Source organism: Astatotilapia calliptera, chromosome 10 (assembly GCF_900246225.1).
Source record: "Astatotilapia calliptera chromosome 10, fAstCal1.2, whole genome shotgun sequence".
Lineage (NCBI taxonomy): Eukaryota > Metazoa > Chordata > Actinopteri > Cichliformes > Cichlidae > Astatotilapia > Astatotilapia calliptera.
The window spans coordinates 14,565,180-14,585,943 of NC_039311.1; the positions used below are offsets into that span (position 1 = coordinate 14,565,180).

At 41.1% G+C, this 20,764-nt stretch overlaps 1 protein-coding gene across 14 annotated transcripts in view; it reads left to right on the forward strand.

Moving 5' to 3' along the window:
- Positions 1 to 20,764, forward strand: part of LOC113031125 (neurexin-2-like) — a 128,164-nt gene that overhangs the window by 85,837 nt on the left and 21,563 nt on the right. For 3 of the 14 annotated variants that reach the window (XM_026183032.1, XM_026183035.1, XM_026183036.1), the window contains exon 1: positions 9,454 to 10,490. The exons of the other annotated variants lie outside the window; for them this stretch is intronic. In XM_026183032.1, coding sequence (XP_026038817.1) covers positions 10,148 to 10,490 — 343 coding nt within the window. In that variant the 5' untranslated portion in view covers positions 9,454 to 10,147. Of the gene's footprint in view, positions 1 to 9,453; positions 10,491 to 20,764 lie in introns of those variants that run through there. 14 annotated transcript variants of the gene reach the window in all.

The window sequence follows — 20,764 nt, forward strand, 5'->3', positions numbered from 1 at the left end:
TAAAGTAATTACTACACCTTTAGGCAAATCCAAAGAGTGGTTATACAGCACAACTTGTGACTTAATGTGCTTCATATTAAGATGTGTATGCAAAGATCCACCTATCTAAACACATTAGCAATTTAGTGAGTAGGAATAAGTATTTAATGCATATTCTTATGAAAAATTACTGTGCAATGTGATTTTCTCATTGGATGGTAGATTATTTGGGTCTAGATTAGTGCTGTCCTTCTCGTGCATGCTTGGCTAACACATACAACAGTACTGTACATATGTGAATTTGATACCATTTTGTCACAGAAGACACCCTCTCCATTTGACACACAAATGCAAATGACCTCTCTTTACCTGTTTCTCATTATCTCTTTTAAAAAAAAACATGTCTCAGTTTCCATTCATTTTATCTTTCTCTATCTACCCCCTTGTCTTCATCGCCACTTCTTTATACGTGGCTCAAACTCTGGTCATTGTGCAACAATGGACGAGTCTCTGCATGCTCAGCAAAAGAAAATCCTTCCAATTTTTTTCTTTGCCCCCAATTCATTTTGATAGATTGCTCCCTCACTTTGCTCATGTTCAATGAATAATAAAAAGATCTGTTAAGCTTCTTTCCTGCAGTGAGGTAGACTGCTGTCCCTTATGCATTTTTCCTCAGACGCAGTTGTAATGCGAGTGATAAATTTAGGACACACACGCAATCATTTCTCACCCAATTTGATTTTCTGTGCAGTCTTCAATGCACAGTAAGCACTGCTATTTGGGCAGTGATGCAGTACTCGTGATTTGACTTGGACTGTCCTAAGGTCAGGTTAATGAACTGTAGAAATAGCAGTTTGTGTTTGATTGTGCCATCAGTCACAAAAAGTATTTTTTTCATTTGCAGCTTGTGTTGGGACTATTATCTGTTGGTCTAATTTAAAAAACACTTGATGACCATTTGATAAATGTTAAGTAATAAGGCATCTGGCAATCACTTTTACATTTTCCCCATTAAGATGGAAACTGGAAAAGTGATGGCGATGCTGCTGTTTGCTAAGGATTGACATATATTTTTCCTTTAAATGATTATAAATGAATATTTAATTAAGAGTAAATGGTGCATTTTCTTTTTTCACAGCTTACAAAAGAAATGCGTGATTATCAACTGCTCCGAATTAGCTGTGCATCTGTGTTTGTGTGTGTGTCATCAGGGCAAAAAGTGTTGCTGGTGACACCTACTGTAGTGGTACGTGGCACAAAATCAGTTTTGAGTACTTTGGCAGGTGCTCATATGTCTGACTGTGGACAGATTTTGCCAACACGATGGCAGCACAACCAGACACAGTCACGAAGGTTTGGATGAGTAAGTAAAGGTCATCTTCGAATATGTGGTCTGGTATCCACATATCTGATCCCTTCACAAATGGTACTTGCATAAATAATTGTTTATGTAGTTTAGAGCGAAAGTGTTACCCGCTGAAAAAAGTAACTGGTTAAAGCACTTTTTGCATTGCAAACAAAAGCCCAGCACTTTGCAATTCCTTACAACCATGAGTTATATTGTCCAGTGTGCATGTGTCCTTTTGTATAGTTAACTATGTATATCACTGCATAGCAATTTGATGTTAGTATCTTCTCTGCTATGCAAACAACAGCAAGACTGTTAATTCCCTCTAGCTATCAGTTTCATATTAACTAGAAGCTAGCTCTTGCTATCCCATAGCTATAGTAACAGCATCAAATTGCTCCTCAAAGGTCTTAGCACACAATTTGGGAAACTTAGCTTTAAGAGGCGTTCTCAAAATGTGAATTGGAGTCCTCCAAACTCACAGACACTTATCTGTTACCAAGGCACAGTTTACATTTCACCGTGATGTTCTTTTCACCCACAAATTCAGAATAATGTGCGTCTTTGATGACATAAAGGTTTTCCTTTCTCCTTTCTTCTCTAGCGTAGCTTTACATGCACAGTAACACAACACTAGGTTTGGAAATCTTCAAATAACACCTGCACAGCAACTGGCCAATGAAGAGAAAGAGAAACTGTGCACATTTGTCGTGATTTTCTTTTTGTTAATATGCCTATGCCTGTGTATGTGCATGCGTGTGTTAAATAGGAAAAATTATTAGAATGGAGAAAAACAGGCTGCTTGAAAAAGTAACAAAAACAGTGAAATGCAAAACCAATTTGCCACATCAGTCGTTACAAGACAAAAAAGTCTGAGCAGTCCAGAATGTTACTTTTTAATGTGTTACTCTAGTTTTCCTTTGCTGGGGCTTTCACATTATTTCACATAAAACGATACTGCGTACTACAAAAGACATCCCACAATGAATATATTGTGAATCTGACTTCTCTTTTTGGTTCCTGTAAAAAGAAAAAAAAGGGGGGGGGGAAAGAAGTATGTCTGTAATATTCAACTCAACGATACTTGATGACTTGCTCAGAGTTAATTCAACAGGGATCAGACTTCGCTCTCTAAACCCATTTCCCATCTTAAATAAACAGTCACTATGATAAAATCAGCTAAAGAACAGGGCAGGACAAAAATACAAGTTAAATGTGCAGTATGTATCTCTGCCAAGGCTGCAAAGTCATATAAATCTTTAAATATTGATTCACAGTAACTGCATTGGGCAGGCAAACAACTGTTTATCTTCAGACTCCACTGAAAAACATTTGTGTAAAGTGAAGATACCGACAGTATCTGCCTCTTGGTGGAAAGAAGCACACAGTTAAAAAAACAAAAAACAAAATAACTCCTCCTTCAACACTAAGGATCATGACATTCACGCCGATTCTTTATTTGAAAGGGTATTATTTAACTATTTTGTTTTTCACACACGATTTGCGGTAATTAATAAAATAGGTGAAGTAATGCAGCCGATTTGGTTCAAGAGCCGTTCTCACCAAACTGCACCAAAATACATAACACATTAGACGCATCTGGTCTGAATACAATGTTAGCAGTGGAGCGAGGATCTTGGAAGTATTGCCTGAAATCTCAGAATAATGACTAATTTTCTTGTTCTTGCCGTTCTGGCAACATTGCATAAATGAAGCATAAGCATTCGCTCATCTTGGTTCCTGCCACCTCCGCTCATTTAGTGGCCACTCACATGAAATATGGTGCTAATTAATGTTAAGTGCTAAGCTTAAATGAAGAAGGATGCAACAAATGGATATTGACACACATCATGTCTAAAATCACTCACTTTTTTGCTAACTATCATACTACATTTGCCCTCTGTGGTTTTATTTGATTGTCATATTCCTCCTTTTTTGTGTGTTAATGGCTCGATGCGGCTTTCTGCTCACGATTCAATGAATCATATTTGATGGGTGTGAAAATTACAGTTGTGCAACACTACAGCTGTCAGCGATGATGCAAAATGTCAGAAAAATCTTTGTTTACTTCTCCTTTGGGAGTAAATTACTATTTGTTGCTTAGACGGTAGTTAATGAGTGAATGATGGATTGATTTCAAAAGCAGCCCAGAGGTTTGAGTGTTAAAACACCAGCATAAGTGACAAAGAGACACGATTCAGTGTTTTTGTCTGTGTTACACAAGTGGATAAACGCAGTAATGACAGTAATGCAGCAAGACAAGAGTATTCAAATGTGTGTTTTCTCCCATTTTGTTTTAAGTTGTTTTTGTAACAGTGCCTTTCATTCTAGGTGTTGAACGCAGCTGTACTTGTGTAACGAGAGTGATAATAAACGTCTTTAATCATGTGGCAAGTAAAGAAGGAAACAAACACTTACGCATTCAGTGTCCACTTTGCTCGGTACACCGTGCTAGTACCGAGCTGAGCCCGCCTTTTGTGTTGAGAACTGCCGTAAGTCTTCATGTCTTCCACGTTGACGTGATAGCATCAAACAGCTGCTGCAGATTTGCCAGCTGCACATCAATGATGTGAGTCTACCATTTCACCACATCAAAGGTTCTCTATTGGACTGAGATCTGGTGACTGTGGTGGCCATGCTCAAGAAACCAGTTTGAGATTTTCTGAGCTTTATGGCATGGTGTGCTATCCTGCTGGAAGCAGCCGTGAGAAGATGGGCACGCAGTGGTCATAAAGGGATTGACATGGTCAGCAGCAATACTCAAGCAGGCTGTGTTGTTCAAACTCAGCTGGTACTAAGGGGCCACAAAGTGTTCTAAAAACACACACACACCATTACACCATCAGTAGCAGCCTGAACTGTTGATAAAAGGCAAGATGGAGCCATGCTTTCATGTTGCTTATGGCAAATTCTGACCCTGACCCTGAATGTCGCAGCAGAAATCAAGATTCATTTTTCCTGTCTGGTCTTCTGCTGCTACAGCCCATCTGCTTCAAGGTTCGATGCAAGGTGCATTCAGAGATGCTGTTCTGCATACTTTAGTTGGAGCTAGTGGTTATCTGAGTTAGTATTACCTTCCTAACAGCCTCTTGTTGATGATGATGCCATGTAAGCAAGGACACTCCTGAAAAATATTGGCTGAAATAGCACCACGGGTTGAACGTGAAGCATATATTGTGGGCACAAATCTCAATCTCAAGTTTCATTTCATATATTCAGGTTTTTCTTTCACATACTTCAACTTGCATTCTATGTGCCATCTGTAGCTGTCTTTAGTGTGGCATCATTAGAATTTACTGCCCCTACTGGATGGATAGATATATCAACCACCGGGTATTATTAAGGGGGAACTAATTTCAAATAGTTAATTTGGATAGAATGGCCATTTAAAAGCCCAGAAACAGAGGGGAAAAGTTCACCTCTTGAAATCCTGAAGTCCCACAATGCAAGAATCCATTAATAATTGTCACCTGAAATCTGCTGCCTCAAAATCATTGAATTAATTAATTAAAGAAACAATTAAATTGGTTTTCAGCTTAACTAGCTATGTGCTGCCACATAGCTCATCTCCTACGTGTACTGATGAAAGCATCCACACTCACAACAATGATTTTGCTACTGCAAAATCTCATTTTGGATTTAAGCAGAAGAAAACACACAAAAAAAATTATAAATAACCATTAGATATACATTTGACCTTGACTGAATGCATCAAAAAAATTTTAACTGTTAAATAAAAATGCCTCAGCATTTACCTTTAAAACTATAAGCGCGCTACACAATACCTGCCCGAAATGAAGAAGAACAGATCAGGGCTTTCTGACAGATTTTGTGTCTGTGTCAGAAATAATTGTTATGAAAAATTAATAAAGTCACTGCTGTTCTGTGTGCACAAATGTGTAACCGGTTCCTGTATTTTTAGGTCAGTTCAGTTTTATTTATATGGCACCTATTCACAACAAGGCACTTTATATTAGAGGATAAAAACCCTAAAATATTAGACGGAAAACACTAACAATCAGATGATCCTCTCTCTGAGTATCACTTGGCAACGGCGGGGAGGGAAAACTCCCTTCAAAGAGGAAGTAATTTCCAGGGAAGGTGCAAATCACAAGAACATGGAGGATGGGGTGAACATAATTATTTTTGTGTTTTAAAAAAAATTGATATCTTGTATTGCTTGTAATACACAAATTGCAGTTGTGTTTCATCCATATGAAAAATCACCATTGTGATAATTACTACTGGTGGTTCAGTGCCCCCTCCGACAGTTGCTGTCTGAATAGTGCCATTGTTGACATTTTGATGATATCCTAAAGTGCCTGAATCATCAGGTGGACACTGCACATACCAGAGCTATAGCAACAGCTCATGTTTTCTATAACGAGCAAGACGAGTAGATCAGCACAAAGCAATAGAAGAGAGAGGGCTTCCAGCATGGCCGGCTTTGCTGCTGATGTCTTTTCATGCTCATCATCAAAATAAGGCGATTACGCTGGAAATACACCTCATCCAAGTAAAAATTATATATCCATTTTCGATTTTTCTGTTTTTTCTTTTTTTTACTTTACACTGTGGAATAAAAGGAGGAAATGACTTGAAGCAGTCCCCCTTCACTCATTTTCTCTCATTTTTTTTCCTGGCCCTAATCCAGAGCCCAACATTTTAAAATTTTGGCTATTTAATATATTGTAATTTGTTCACATTGTAAGCATCACTGCCGCTCTTCTTTTCCAGGAGACATGCTGAGGCTAGTAAGCTCAGCTAAACAAGCAAATGAAATCTATTTTTGCCAGCACCATGTGCAGCCAGCAATATGCAGCCTACTGTCACATGCACTGTCTTTTCATAGAGACTGCACCCCATCTGCCAAGACACAAGTGAAAGATCGCATTTATTCAAGGTGTGCATTTCGACCAGGAAATTGTGTATTTAAAGTTGTGCTTCCAGTGCCCCCACCCACCGCCTCCATCTTCAAGCATTAGAGCATCAATATCGGTGTGAATGAACGCAAATTCTTATATCTGTCGATGGAACTATTGTGCAAAGCAGCGCCCTCATGTTTCTTACTTTTTCCTTCTTCTCCTTGCACCGTCTACGCCAGGCTTATTTTAGGTGTTGTCGCTTTGAGACTAATGAAATCAACCAAACATCACAACTGCAGGCCATGCCTTTCAGGGGTTGCTCGCATTATGAGTAATTAATCTGAAAGTGCTATGATTAATCCTGCTACTTTACCCCCTGGGGCGAGACTGGATGTCTGCGAAAACTCGTCTCTCACAAATCCTCCCGAGAACAAACATGCGCATTTAGGTTTCTTAAGTCTTTAAAACGCTATACACGTCTTCTCGCATCATGTCACTCGCAAGTTTGTGAGAGAGAAAAAAGCAGAAAAAAAACCCCTTCTTTACGTGAGCTTTTTCTGCAGTGAGACATCTGTTCACGGTATATGTTCTATAAATTGTTCCCTATGTGCATAAATAATGTGATTATGGAAATGCTCAGTGCTCTCCCAAAGCTCAATAAGTGATAAAAAGGGCTTTTAAAAGATATGTGGGAAGATTTTAAGGAATGCAAATGAAAGATTGTTTGGTGTGGAATACAGAAATCGCAGATAATGTAGGGCAGTATCTTTGCTTTTGAAATCCAGGAAAAGTTTGTTGGATTTCATCTGACGGTCAAGCTTGGCTTCTAATGCAAAGTTGATGTGCGTCCTTTAAAGTCTGCTGAACTTGTTCAAGTTGGAATATAACCAAGGGCAACACAAGGTTACAGTCATCCATCCTTCTCCCTTGTGTTGTCCAGATATTGTGACTTCGATGGTGTTAAGCAACCCTCAAGTACGCAAACTAATTAACGTAAGCCCTTCATTGTAGACAGTTCTCAGAGAAATATCATCTGGAAATTAAATACTGGTTTTATTTGAATTGTGTGTCAGAGAGAATTTCTTGCTGAAATTATTTGTTATGACTGCCCGTATTTTTGGCTGTGCAAAACTGAAAATGGCTGAACTGCTTTGACAGTGGAAATAAAATTGACTTTTCAGTTGGCGTCATCGGGGGATTATTCTCTCTGTGCTTGTCAGTGCCTTTCCACAGCAAATAGTTATTACTGTAAAATGTGTCTACATGTTATAGCCGGACAGCGCTCAGCATCGTCACTGTTTGATTAAGCTGGCATGTGCTTCCCAGTATTAAGATTTATGGAGAAATGTATAGAAGAGGATACACATAAGGGAATTAAATCTCCCTCTGACCGAAAAAATTAAAATCCACAGCTTCTTGCAGCTTATTCACGTTCATAATAGCAGCAGATAAATGTCTACATGCTGTTTGGGCACTTGCCATTCCAGAGTGCTGTGCACTCATCCCTCCTGTGTTCTTTTTTGTTCGACCAGCCTCACTCCCCCACATGCCCCACCCCCTCCCCTGCTTGAGTAATGGCCTGCGTCGACTTCTTGTCACCATGAGAGGTGGTGCTGCATGGCTTGCCTCTGTCCTCCTGTTACCATGCGTGTCCTTTCAACCGACTAGGCAATCCCAGCTGATATCTATATCGACCGTGATTTAGCTGATATAGCTGCAGTCTCCCGTTACTTCTCCTGCAATCTCTTCCTCACTGTTTCTCCTATTTGACTCCATCCTCAACCTCCTCCCCCCATCCCACCCACCCCTCCTCACTTTGTCTCTCCCTTTCTGATAATGTGTTCCATCCTCTCGAGTGTCAACGTAGTCCAATTCATCAGTTCAAAACGTGAGCAGCTCGGAAACTCGGATCAGTCGTTGCCTAGAATAAGTTCTGCATGGTTAAGCAGCAGAGCTACTGAGCTCTTTTAACATAGGGGTGCCTCGTATACAGGTATGAGGTGAAAACAGCAGGCAGAGGGATTAGAGCGAATTGATTTGGAGTGTAATGTAAAAACAGCAAAGGTTTGGAAGTGCAATCCTGGGAAAAGAGAGGTTTGAGATTGAATTTTGATGCAAGCCATTGATTTGCTTAAAATGGATTACATACCGCCGCCCATAACTTGCTTAGCTTAGGGGTGGCGAGCGATATTGCTCTGACAGGTATTTGTGTTTCTGTCGTTCATGCCTGTTGTAGCTCTGGAGTCTTTATGTTAGGAGCACGTCCATACCAATACCCTTGTGTTCATTCTGTAACAGCTCTGACAGCTCACCTAAATCAGGCTCCTCCTCTGCAGTATGATTCCTGCGTGTTACTCCCAGGACCTGCAAGCCAGTGCGCTGTGAATCTGTAGCATGTATTTATTCACACAACCCATTTACTTGCCTCACTATTTCCCTGTGTGTTTGCGCCGTGGCTGCCTGTTTTCTCTTTCGCTGTCTCTTCCTGTGTCTCCCTCCCTTCTGCTATCGTTCTCCCATCCTCGCCACCCCCCCCACTCTCTTCGCTCACAGACTCTCTTTCTCAGACGCACACACACACACACACAACGCACACACACACACACACACAGAGGCACATGCTGTGCCTCACTGGATCAGAGCCTCTGACTACAGTATGCCTTCAGAAGAGCTCCTTTATCTTGCATTCATTAGACCACAACTCCAAGGCAAGGTTGCTTTTTGCCGGGGTCCAGACTTGTCCTGGAATTTTACCCATCCGGGATTCATTATTATACGACGGTGCTTTTTAATTAGCATAATTTTTGCTGCGGCAGTCCAAGGCTACATCTCACTCGCTGCCACCCAAGCCATCTGATCTGAGGAGAATCACCTGCTCTCCTTCAGAGACAGACAGACGCAGCCGTCACGTTAACCAACCGTTCTCCGTCAGAGGCAGTACGGCGGATCTGGACAAGGTAACAGGAGAAGATAAAGGGGGAATAAAGGAGCAGCAGTGAGAGGAATGCAGCAGTAGTCGCTACTGCGTGAGACTAAGCAGGTGGAGCGTGAGGGGAGGATTGTACGTTCAATTGAAACAGAAACACTCAGCTGCATTCTGGTAGATCGCCACGCCAGAGGTTGCCGTTCGCTGGATTTGCTGCGCCTGTGAGAGGCTGAACGAGGAGCCGCTGAGAAATTATTTATTTATTTTCTGGATTTTCTCCTTTACCGCGCTGCTGCTGCCGCTGCTGCAGATACTGCTCCCTGTCTCTCGCTCTCTCTCTCTCATCTCTCCCCCCCCCTCCCAATCTCCGTTCTCTACCCATTCCCTGGCTAAAGGGGAACAAAAGCACTGGTTCCTGCATCACCCTTCATCGCTGCATCTCCACCTATTTTTATCTGCTCGTGATTTTTGCTTAATGAAATGATCCAGTTTCTCGCGGGAGCGTGTTATGTCTTCTACTGCGGTGGAGGGGCACTCTTCTTCTTAGTGGGCAGGCTCAGCTGCCCCCAAGCTCTACCTGTGGGCGATGGAGACTCTTATCAGAATTCCTATCACATCAATCTCTTTCGTGCCACTTCTCATGCCTAAATATCATGGTTGAGCAACATGCCCGTTTGAAATCAAGGCTGGATTCGTTTCCTTTTCTTTATTCGGATGTTTATCTTCTCTGCATTTAGGATGCACCTGGCTCACTTTTGGAAGAATGTGCTTTCAGGATGCTTTTTAGTGAGATTATAAATCTAGCTTTTCCGTGCAGTGGACATGTCGGCATGGCACAATGTTAAGTGAGAATAGACAGGTTAGTTGCTCTGCAGTTTCTTCCGCAAATGCAACTGGATTTTGACTGCCTGTTTTTATATCCGGTTTTGATATTTTTCATAACATCCAGAGGATATTTTTGTCCAGAATCTAGAACTCTCGAACCAGTCTAAGGGAGTACAAAAGAAATGGGCCCAGATTGTTAGTGAGATGCCCTGTTGTCTTCAAGTTGGACTGTCAGAGGCCAAAGCTTGGCCAAGTTTTCTGTCCTGGGCCCATGTGGATCTAATATACATGGGTAGACTCTTTGCAGCCACCTCTGTGCTTGGACAGCGGAGCAGCTGGTCACAGTTTAGCCTAGGCATGGGCCTAAGTTATTGTTCGAGACTTGCCTTTTGGTTCACCTTGCTTACTATACTCCCCATCCAGACTGGAACAGCACGCGTGTCCTCAAGTCTCAGTACCACACACCATGTCCACCACTTCCATAATAAACATGGTACTGTTCCCATTGCTATCAACAGGATGCCTTTTCTTACAAGAGGGGGCCATGGTAAGACATTTCCCTTTGAGGTTTACACTTTGCTGCATCACCAAGGCATCACTTTACTTAGATAGAACAGAGTGCCGTGGGATTATTAAGAGCTAGATGTCAGATAAAATCTCTGCTGTCTGACAGAATTGGCAGTATTGTCGTTTTAGAGGTAAAAAGGCTACTGCTGTTCTTGTTCTTTTTATTTTATTATTCTTGGTGGCTTTTTTGTGAGATACAGAGGCACTATAGCTCTTTCAGCAGCTATAGATGAGCTGCAAGCCTCTGTGCGTCATTAACTATCTTTATCTGTCCGTCGGTATCAATAGTGTTTGCCCTCTCCCCGTGCTGCTGTTCAAGATGCGACTGCATCTGTGGATCTGTGTTTGTTTCATTACAAATAGAGATCAACAGCATGATGAATCATCGTTGCAAATCTCCTTATCTTTCTCTGTGATGTTCCTGCTTGTTTTTGAGTGGCACAATGCACTCGTTGTTATGATTTTTCCCTTGTGGCAAAGGTGATTGATGCAGTGTGTTGTAATTAGTGCGATGTCGTGGCACAGAAGCTCTACAGTGATTATACTGTACAAACGGAGTTCGAGTGGGGATTGCTTTAAATTTATGAAAATAATCTTGATTTTGTTTAAAAATTGCTCTTGATCATTTTCTGTTCTGGTTATTTTTCAAGGCTTCGATATAACTCGAGCTTAGTGGATGTGATATAAAGTATTGATCTGTCCTCAACAATCTGCATCAAATTGGCTACACTCCTTAAATCGGGTCCTTCAAAGCGCTGACACCAGAGTCATTGCTCCCTTTTATATCTTACTTTGAAATTTCAGTCCTAGGACTTGCTTTTATGTCCTATAAAAAGAGACCCGATGGATTTGCAGTGTCTTTTTCACGGCAGCAGTTTTGTCGCTTGCAAAGGGGCTAAAAATGTGATGAATTACATCTGTGCTATTATAGCCATATCATTCCTGACCAGGCTTTTACAAGGACAGCACAGCCTGTGATCAAACAAGCTTATAAAAAAAAAACACTTCTAAGAAGTTGCTGATAAATTTTCAATTACCTCTATTATAGATTTTGTACTGTGGGTTATTATGAAGGATGTGCTTCAGAGCAAGAAATTCAATTTAGTGCAACATAAATGATGCAGGCAGCACTTGTGATTTACAAGCCATGTCTGCAATACCGTAACGCAATATGTAGAATGCATATCTGGATTTTGGGGAGCATTTATTGGTGTCATGTTTACGGTAGTAAGTCGTGGAATAACTATCAGAGAGTCCTAACCCTTTAAAAAGGCATAATAAATATGGCCTTCATTATTGGTCACAAACACCTTTATTGTAACACTTAAACCATAGTTTGTTTTGGGGGGCTTTGTCCTTGCTTTGATATAGCATAAATGCCTGTGTGTATGAGCCTGAGCGTGTGCACGTGCGTGGCCATGTGTGTCAAGGCTGGCCAAAGACTTCTGGATGCCCCTGGGCTATTTTCTATTTATGGGCCACCTAGCCTGCTGCAAAGCCTTACATTTGTCATCCAAAACACATTATTGGATTTATTGTTACATTAAAGTGGGTAATGTTCATAGCATGATCATACACACAGTATTTCTATGACAAGTGCATGAAATACCAAGCAAAATAGGACAGCATTAATCACTGAATTAGGACTAAGGTGTGAGGTTGTAAAGGTTTTTATTCCTTTTGCTTTACGCGATCAACAAATAACTGTTTTCTAGCAGTATCTTAGATGGAGTGGCATTCATATAGTTCATTTCTCATCCTATTTATCAAAGCCACAGATGCTCCTAACCACAAGAATAAAATGTGTTTTTTGAATTGTTTTAACATCATTTTTAGCAAAAATGGCAAACATTCCTGATTCTCAAGTTGGAAAAAAATGAATGATTTTCTCTGTTTCATAAGCTTGATCAGGAAAGCAAAAAAATTGAGAAAATAACTGGCCGATTAAGCCAGTAGTAGTTTGTTCTGCCCTGTACATTTTTTACGTTAAACTCTGCAACGACGCACCTTCAAATGCCTCTACAAAATCAGAAATCCTTCTTCCTCCAAGTACCAGGCACTGCTCATCGCTCAGCTGGTCTTTGATAGTTTTTTTGTTGTTGTCCTTCCCCTTCCCTTCATGTAACATAATAAAAAAGCATTAACACTCAAAATGCATTTACAGCAATATAATAAATTCATAATTCAAAATAGGTTTTTCATTCATTCCTAAGCCTCGAATAAAACCGTGAATAACTCAGTCACACCTACTTTATCAACTGCTCACAAAGACCTGCAGCATGTTTTCAGCATGGTTTGGTTTATGCAATTTAGCAGCGGTATCTGGTTCATTATAAATAAAATGTTTCCACTTGCTAAACAAAATACCCTACATGAGTTCATTAGCTATTGAACAGGTCCTTTTCAAGAATGTTAACACCATGTTAACTGAAGCTTTTCTTATACCAGGGGAAGCCAAATCCCAATTTGAAGCATATTATGTAACTTGCTTGCTTCCATTCTTCCATAGTTCATATTCCATCACTGCAGGGCCATTAAAACTCAAGAGATTTTGCGCATGCTCCTTAAATGCAGCGTTGTTTTAAATCAGGTTCTATGCTGGGATTTGCTGAACTCATCACCGAACCACTAGACCGCAAGAGAGCTAGCCATGACCCCAGTGCCAAAGACCTTGTATGCTCTCAACAAGAATGCAAGAAAGATTGCACCAGCTGACCCCCCTTCATGCTCACAACACACCCGCATGTTCAACACACTCAGTAAAAATATGCTGCACTTAGATCTCCAGGGCCCCCATGTTAGTGCAAGAACTGTCTGGCTGAGGCAAGGCAAAGAGGAGCTAATGCTTGAAGAGAGACGTCTCAAGTGCAGGAAATGGTTTAGTGAGCTTCTTTCAGTGATGATACCTTTGGGCACAATTCAAAATTTAAAGATTGAATAAAACAGAAAGCATGCTGTCCTTAGATCGATGCATTAGTGCACCACAGTGTTTATTTTTTTCTTGCTTTGAGAGCTGCAGAAAGGGAAAACAAAGGGACGCCCGAAGATCCGTTGAAGGGGGCTCAGTTGTCTCCAGGTCGCATATTACATTACCCTCAAGGATCGTAGTGAGGAAGGCTTGAGTACACATGCACAATAATATACTTACAAACACACACGACAAATAAAAACAAATTTAAGCAACAGAGGTTGTCTCGGCCAGCGGATGCATATGTGTTCAGATTTTGCTTGTTAATTTCATATCAAAATCAAAATCATACAGCCATTGCCTCCATTGCCATTCCATTCATTTTGATTGAGCGGGTCGTTTTGGGTGGTGGACGCGACAAAGGATGGGGCGTAAAAGCAGAAACAAGAGACCTGCTCTAGATCTGCAGCAAAGCAGAACAGGAGGCTGAAAAAGTGTTTTAAGAGGGAAAAAAATGAGACACAAAAGAAGTGTGAGTGCTGCGTTCTCGAAAAAATAGCCAGTAACCAAACATCATGGCACATATACTGTAGATTGCATTTATGCTGCCTAACTGGTACACATTTTTAGCAATCCATTAAGCAGCCCGGCATTCTGAATTAGTAGGAGATGTAGGCCTATACGGGGGCTGGTAAGAAAAGCAGCATTGTCTTGTAATCCTGCCCATCTGTAACATTACAGTGAGCATTAGCAAGGCTCCTCTTGAGGTGCAGTGAAGTTAATACGTTGGCCATACATTTATGGTAGTCGATAAAAAGAAGAAGGGTCACATTCACAAAGAGTGATGGGTTTTTTTAGTACGTCACAGAGCACATTATAGGTTGGCTTGCTGTACCATTATATTGCATCAGAAACTTCTGCTTGCATGACAAGACAGGACAGTCTTGATATCAAGATTATTGAGAAGTTAGGTCCAAGTTAGGTCTTGGTGCATAATGGATATTTCAGCTTCTAAAAAATTAACCAAAAAAAGAACCAAGAGGAGAAAAAAATATATTAAAAAATATAAAGACTGCAGAGGTGCTCGATGAGAAAGAGTCTAAAACACAAAAATGAATGAATGTAGCTGCAGACTAAAGGTTTCTAGGAAATCCATTTTTTCAAGGTCTTGTAGTGTTTTCAATTCTCAACAAAGTAAAACCCTGTTATAATATGCTTTGCTAGAGGTGCACAATTGTGTCATGCATGTTCCTTTTTTTCCATAGGCCATATAACTGGCAGATTACAGGTGCTTATCAGAGCACTGCAGTGTGCATTTCGGGATCTCAAAATCACATTCGTCATTAAATACAATAATATCTGAGTTGGGATGGTGACACCTGTTCTTACTGTGATCACAGCAAGTAGGATTTTACACTTCAGCTGATGTGCTTTAGCAGCTACTTTGGCAGACATGCAGCAGAGGAGCAACAGCTGTATCGGTTTATAGCCTGGTAGAACAAACTCCTGTTGTTTTGCTTTGGAGGCGCATTATTGATAAATCATTAAAAGCCCGCTCTGTGTTTTGCCAGTTGAATGCTTTTAATCTGAAGCAGCAGTGAGAGGAAATGTTCAGTTTGCATTAGCAGTAGCATGCGTGTGCCACCATTTTAACACAACCCAGCTGAGAGCATAGCATTACACTGTCAAGCACATCATGGACAGTTAAGAATGGGTTCAAAGTTAATGCTTTTTTCATTCGACACATTCTTCTTTGGTGCCAAAACCTGCTATTTGTATTACCCACAATGCAACTTTATGATTCAGTTCGATGTATTAAAGCATAGGCTAGGCCACGGAGGTCTATTAAGCAGACTATATGTCCTCACTACCAGATTTTTATTCATTCCCAAACTTGTAGTCTTCAGTTCTAACCGACATTTATCAGATTTAATGCAGCTCCCTCTGGAGCCACTCAAGCCTTTATGCAACTCCCCAAGACCAGCAAACACACTTTGATGTGTAAAAGTGATGAGGTCTCCCTTTAATATAGCTCTGATGTGGCCTGAAGAGAGAAAAGTGAACTGTAACTATTAGGCTCATCTCAGTGAGATAAAATAATGCTGCTTTACTTGCGTCATCATTCCCTCTGAGTTCTTTGACAATTTGAATCCATGGTGGGAATAGGGCACTCCACCAGTAGCAATCAGAGCTACTTTATACTGCATAAATTAAACTAGAAGCACGCTGAATGGCTTCTTCGTCTTCTCCTGCTTCTTCTTTTTGCTGCTCCCTTTGCTTCCTCCATCTCTTCTTTCCAAACCTTCTCCTTCACTACATCCCTGAGCCGTCTCTTTGGTCTTCTTCTTTCCCTCCTCCCTGGCAGTTCCATCTTCAACATCCTTTGTCTACATTTTCTTCTCTCGCCCTGCTGCCAAACCCCCCTCCTCCTCCTATGTCTTCAGCAAACACTAACACAGTTTCCACCGGCACCCTGCTGGCAACATCAGCAGCGGCGCTTGTTGTTAGCCCAGTCCTCAACTGATCTGGTATGGAAATCTCATTCTTCACGAAGCGTATTTGATTTAGCAAAGGTTTTACACTACATGGCCTTCCTGATGCAACTCTCCCCATTTACTGGAGAGAAGCACTAGGCGTAGACTGGCTCGTGCCCCTCCCCCCATGGCAGAGTTAAGCACACTGAGTAGCTATTGCTAGAAAATAAATACCATAAGCAATGTTAAAAAATGTTTTCGGTTCCAGATGTTTAAAATGCACCTGCCTCACGATCAAGCCATCACAGGTAACTTTAATATCGCTTTATTTCAACAATGACAGCTGACGGGGCAAAGTCTGAGAAGGCTGGGGTCATTATCACTGACATGGTCATAAAAGCTATTGTGGCGCATTGATGGGAGATGTCTTGCACTTGAGTCACTGTCAAAACAGCTTCACCAGGACACACATCACCTGAAATCTGAGCGGGGCAAAACCTTAACACTGGCTTAGAAGACGGGGTTTGTTGGAGGTGCTCTGAGCTGCAGACATTCAATTTAAGAAGTGACAGCGTGGATACATCTTGCTGATAGGAGCAGAAACTGCAATTCAAGCATAATACAGCTGAAGCCTGCGTGCGCCAGCTGAATGTGCATTTATTTAAGATTCATAACGTTTTTCAGTCTGGCTTTTGGTTGATCAGATTTAATTGATTTGATTGATTTGATTTCCGAAGTCTGTGTTTACTGTGCTAAGTATATGATGCCACTTTCTAACGTGAACGCCATATTTTTACTTGGGAGCCATATGTCCTCTCTGTCAGGCTTTAGGCTGCACTATTCATTTTCATCGTTTCAGTGAGCCGTATTTAATAGACCGTGGAAGAAGTGTGCCTCAGATGCCATAAGTCAAATGATAAATTCGAACTTGATATTTCTCCATAACCCTCTATTTCAGCAAACCGCTCACAGATGAAAGATGTATGTGAGTTTATTTTCTTAATTGAACAGCTTTGTTTTCCCAGTAAAGTGCCCTTGTTGCCCTTCACAAACTGTCTGTCTGATGCCTCCACAGCATATTGTACAGTATACTGTACTACACTTGGACATTTTTGCCCTGCTGGAGGCTGGCAGGCCAATTCAGAGCTGTTAATTGACATTATACAGCCTTAGGTGCACTTAGATATGAAAATCCTGATCATAATCACCAGAAATGATTTAAATGGCAATGAGAGGATGAGTAATTTACAGCTTATTCCACTGCTTTGTGTCAGTAATGTTGCTGATATTAGTCGCTTTTTGTATGATTCATTATGACAGCAAATATTCGCTCCCTCTGGCCACAGGAATTCTTTACGACAGCAAGCTCAGGGGGCGATTTCAAACCTTTTCACATCTTAACTGATACATGTGATAAAAATTATCGCCAGCATCTCAGCGTATTTTCCAAGTCCTATGAGCATGTTGCCTCGTCTCTCGCGTATTCAGCTGGCTGAGAGCTCAAATGAAAAGAACAGGATGTTTGAGTGGGTAGCATGCATCTTGGCACAAACAAGCAATCCATACTGTTACATTTGTTGTGTAAAGGATCCATTAAGACATGACAATCACTCATGGTTTCTCTATAGAAATTCAGGTGCTCCATTTACGTAATTACTATGCATTTTTTTTTAAAAAGCGAATTATTCATATGATATCATTATATGCTGAGGGGGCTGTGTTAAACTGAGAGACATTTTTAAAGGTGCAGTGTGTAGCATGTCTAACTCTAGATGACGTGACTGTTGCACCAGCGATGCTACTTTGGTTTCTTTGGCCAGCTTTCTTTAACACTGGAAGCACCAAATATCATCTAATCCTCTTATAACAAAGCCATCATTTCATATTTCATGACTTTTCCTAAAGTGGGTTTAGCCATCACGTAGTGAATTTTCACTACATAAGATAAGAGATAAGATAAGATAAGATAGAACTTTATTAATCCCTCGGGTGGGTTCCTCTGGGAAATTCGACTTCCAAAAAGCACAGCAACGACCGAAGTTACAGTTACAGAATTGTTATATATACATATATATATATATACACACACACACACACACACACACACACACACACACACACACACACACACACACACACACACACACACACACACACATATATAAATACAGAGACAAATATAAATAAAATATACAAAGGGGATAAATAGAATAAATAGGAATAAAAAATAAAAATACAAGTGAATTGCACATTTCAAGTATTGAGTCCATTGCACTGTTGACTATTTACAAAAAGTATTGCACAAGGTATTGTACAGTGAGGTGAAGAGGCACTACAGCTTAGTTGTTCCCCCCTCCTTTGTCCTCCTGTTTCCCCTCCCTCTCCCCTCCAGAGAGGAGTTAAACAGTTTGATGGCGTGTGGGACAAAGGAGTTTTTAAGTCTGTTAGTTCTTGTCTTGGGGAGAAGCAACCTGTCACTGAACAGACTCTTCTGATTGTTTATGGCCGTGTGCAGAGGATGCCCAGCATTGTTCATAATGTCCATCAGTTTCTTTAATGTCCTTTTCTCTGCCACTGTCACCAGAGTGTCCAGCTTCATGCCGACCACAGAGCTAGCCCTCCTGATCAGTTTCTCCAGCCTGGATGAGTCCTTCTTTGCTGTGCTGCTCCCCCAGCACACCACAGCATAGAAAAGTACTCCAGCAACCACCGACTGGTAAAACATCCTCAGGAGCTTCCTGCAGATGTTAAAAGACCTCAGCCTCCTGACGAAGTACAGTCGGCTTTGTGCTTTTTTATACAGGTGCTCTGTGTTGCATGACCAGTCCAGTTTATTGTCCACCCACAGCCCGAGGTACTTGTACTTGTTGACCACCTCCACCTCCTCCCCTTCTATCTGAACCGGCAGTGGACCTTCTCTGGACCTCCCGAAGTCCACAACCAGTTCCTTAGTCTTTGAGGTGTTGAGTTGCAGGTGGTTTGTGTGACTCCATGCGACAAAGTTCCTCACCAGACTTCTGTACTCCTCTTCCTGATCATCCCAGATACACCCCATGATGGCCGTGTCATCTGCAAACTTCTGAATGTGGCATAATTCAGAGTTGTAGCAGAAGTCAGAGGTGTACAGGGTGAAGAGAAGAGGGGACATGTGTATGAAAAGACCACATGTGTGAGATAAAAAGAAAAAAAAGTTACAACCACTTCCACCTAAAACTGCCAACAGAGTCATTTTGACCCCCATAGAAATCAGTGTAAAAACGCTACGCTACACATTAGCACCATGCTTGGTTTCCTGGCAACACGTACATTTTGATAGAAAGGCTAAATATGACTGATATATAAATATTTAGGAGACTGTAGTTAGATAAAAGATGATTAATTACTGCAGAATTGAACAGATCAGGGCCTAAAAAAAAAAAAAAAAGATGAGCTGAGCTGAGCAGAGAATCCAGAGGGTGGAGAACTAAATCGAGCAAATAAACAGTGAAATCCAGAGCAGAGCGGTCAAAATAGGGTTTTAAGCAGAGCAGGACTGCAGACTAAAGAGCAGTGTGGGGTTAACTATTTTACCTTTACAGCATGTAATGAAATAGCCAAAATCATTTATAAAACTAGTAACATCCCAAAACCAAAAACTTAATATTAAACATGTGTTTTGTCAAGTCTTGCTTAGAATTAGAAAAATTAGATGAAAACCAGTAGCCCATTGCTGCTGTTGTTGGAGGATGGAGTCAAAATGACCTCCCGTAGTGTTTCTAGTGTTATTTTCTGACTGGTGATCACATTTATCGACAGATGTTGCTAAAGCATATAGATCATCATATAGCCAACATGCATGTGATCTGCGAGACAAACTGCATAATTTAGGCTTGCTGCGGGAACCAGATACCAATACCAGTCCCGAGTATTGCTTGATGCTGGCCAGGAGGGAATGTGTTATGCACAGTGTGCGGGCGGGAGGGATAGGCGCTAGGGTATAAACAAACCCTAGCCAGCTGCCTTTCATGTTAATCCTGCTTCCTAGTGGTCGCTTGCCAGGGCCGTTGAGTGCCGTCGCCATCGTTGTGTTTACTGTTTCATTCATTGACTTCCTGCCCTTCAACATGACTGACAAGAGGTCAGAATCATAGATGGTATAAAAGAAAAATACGAGCTCTGGGTAGCACTAAATCTTCTTGCTCTCGTGATGGACTGAGGGCAGACTGGATGCTTCATTGACTCACTATCTCATCTTGGGGTACAAAATGGCGTTACGTAAGGGCATGGGCTGGCAGTTAGTGGTTAGCGTGTAACTTTGGTAGATATCAGTCAATCTGTACATTTGACATGAAGTCATGGCTATTAAACCACTGTACTGATCAATTATTTATTCGGATAATGATTAATTTATTTTCTTAATGTTTGAAGCCGTTTGTAGGTCGTTGTCTTACATCTTTTATCTTTAATATCCCTAATTTGATTTGCACAGTGAATATGCTCCATCGCTTTATTATTATTCCCATATATAATATAGTAGACAGCAGGAGCATTGCAGTGCCTGTGTAAAATATAGTTAATTGCCACAGCTGCAAACTAATAATGATGTGATATACAGTGAACACTTTGCAGTTGAGAATCTCCAAGGAGGCCTTGTTATTAAAGCACAGATGCAATGTACAGCCACAAGACAAGAGCAGAGAACTCCCATGAGGTAGTCGGCAGAGAGCGAGCGAGCAGGGAGCTGTTTCAAAGCAACAAATTGTGATGTTTATAGAAATAATTTTGATTTTATGTGTGCTTTCGTTGATGGAGCTCAGCCACAGAAAAGAAGAGATAAGAGGAGACGGAACAGGAAGGCAGAAAGGTGTATTGAAATGCTTTAATGTTATGACT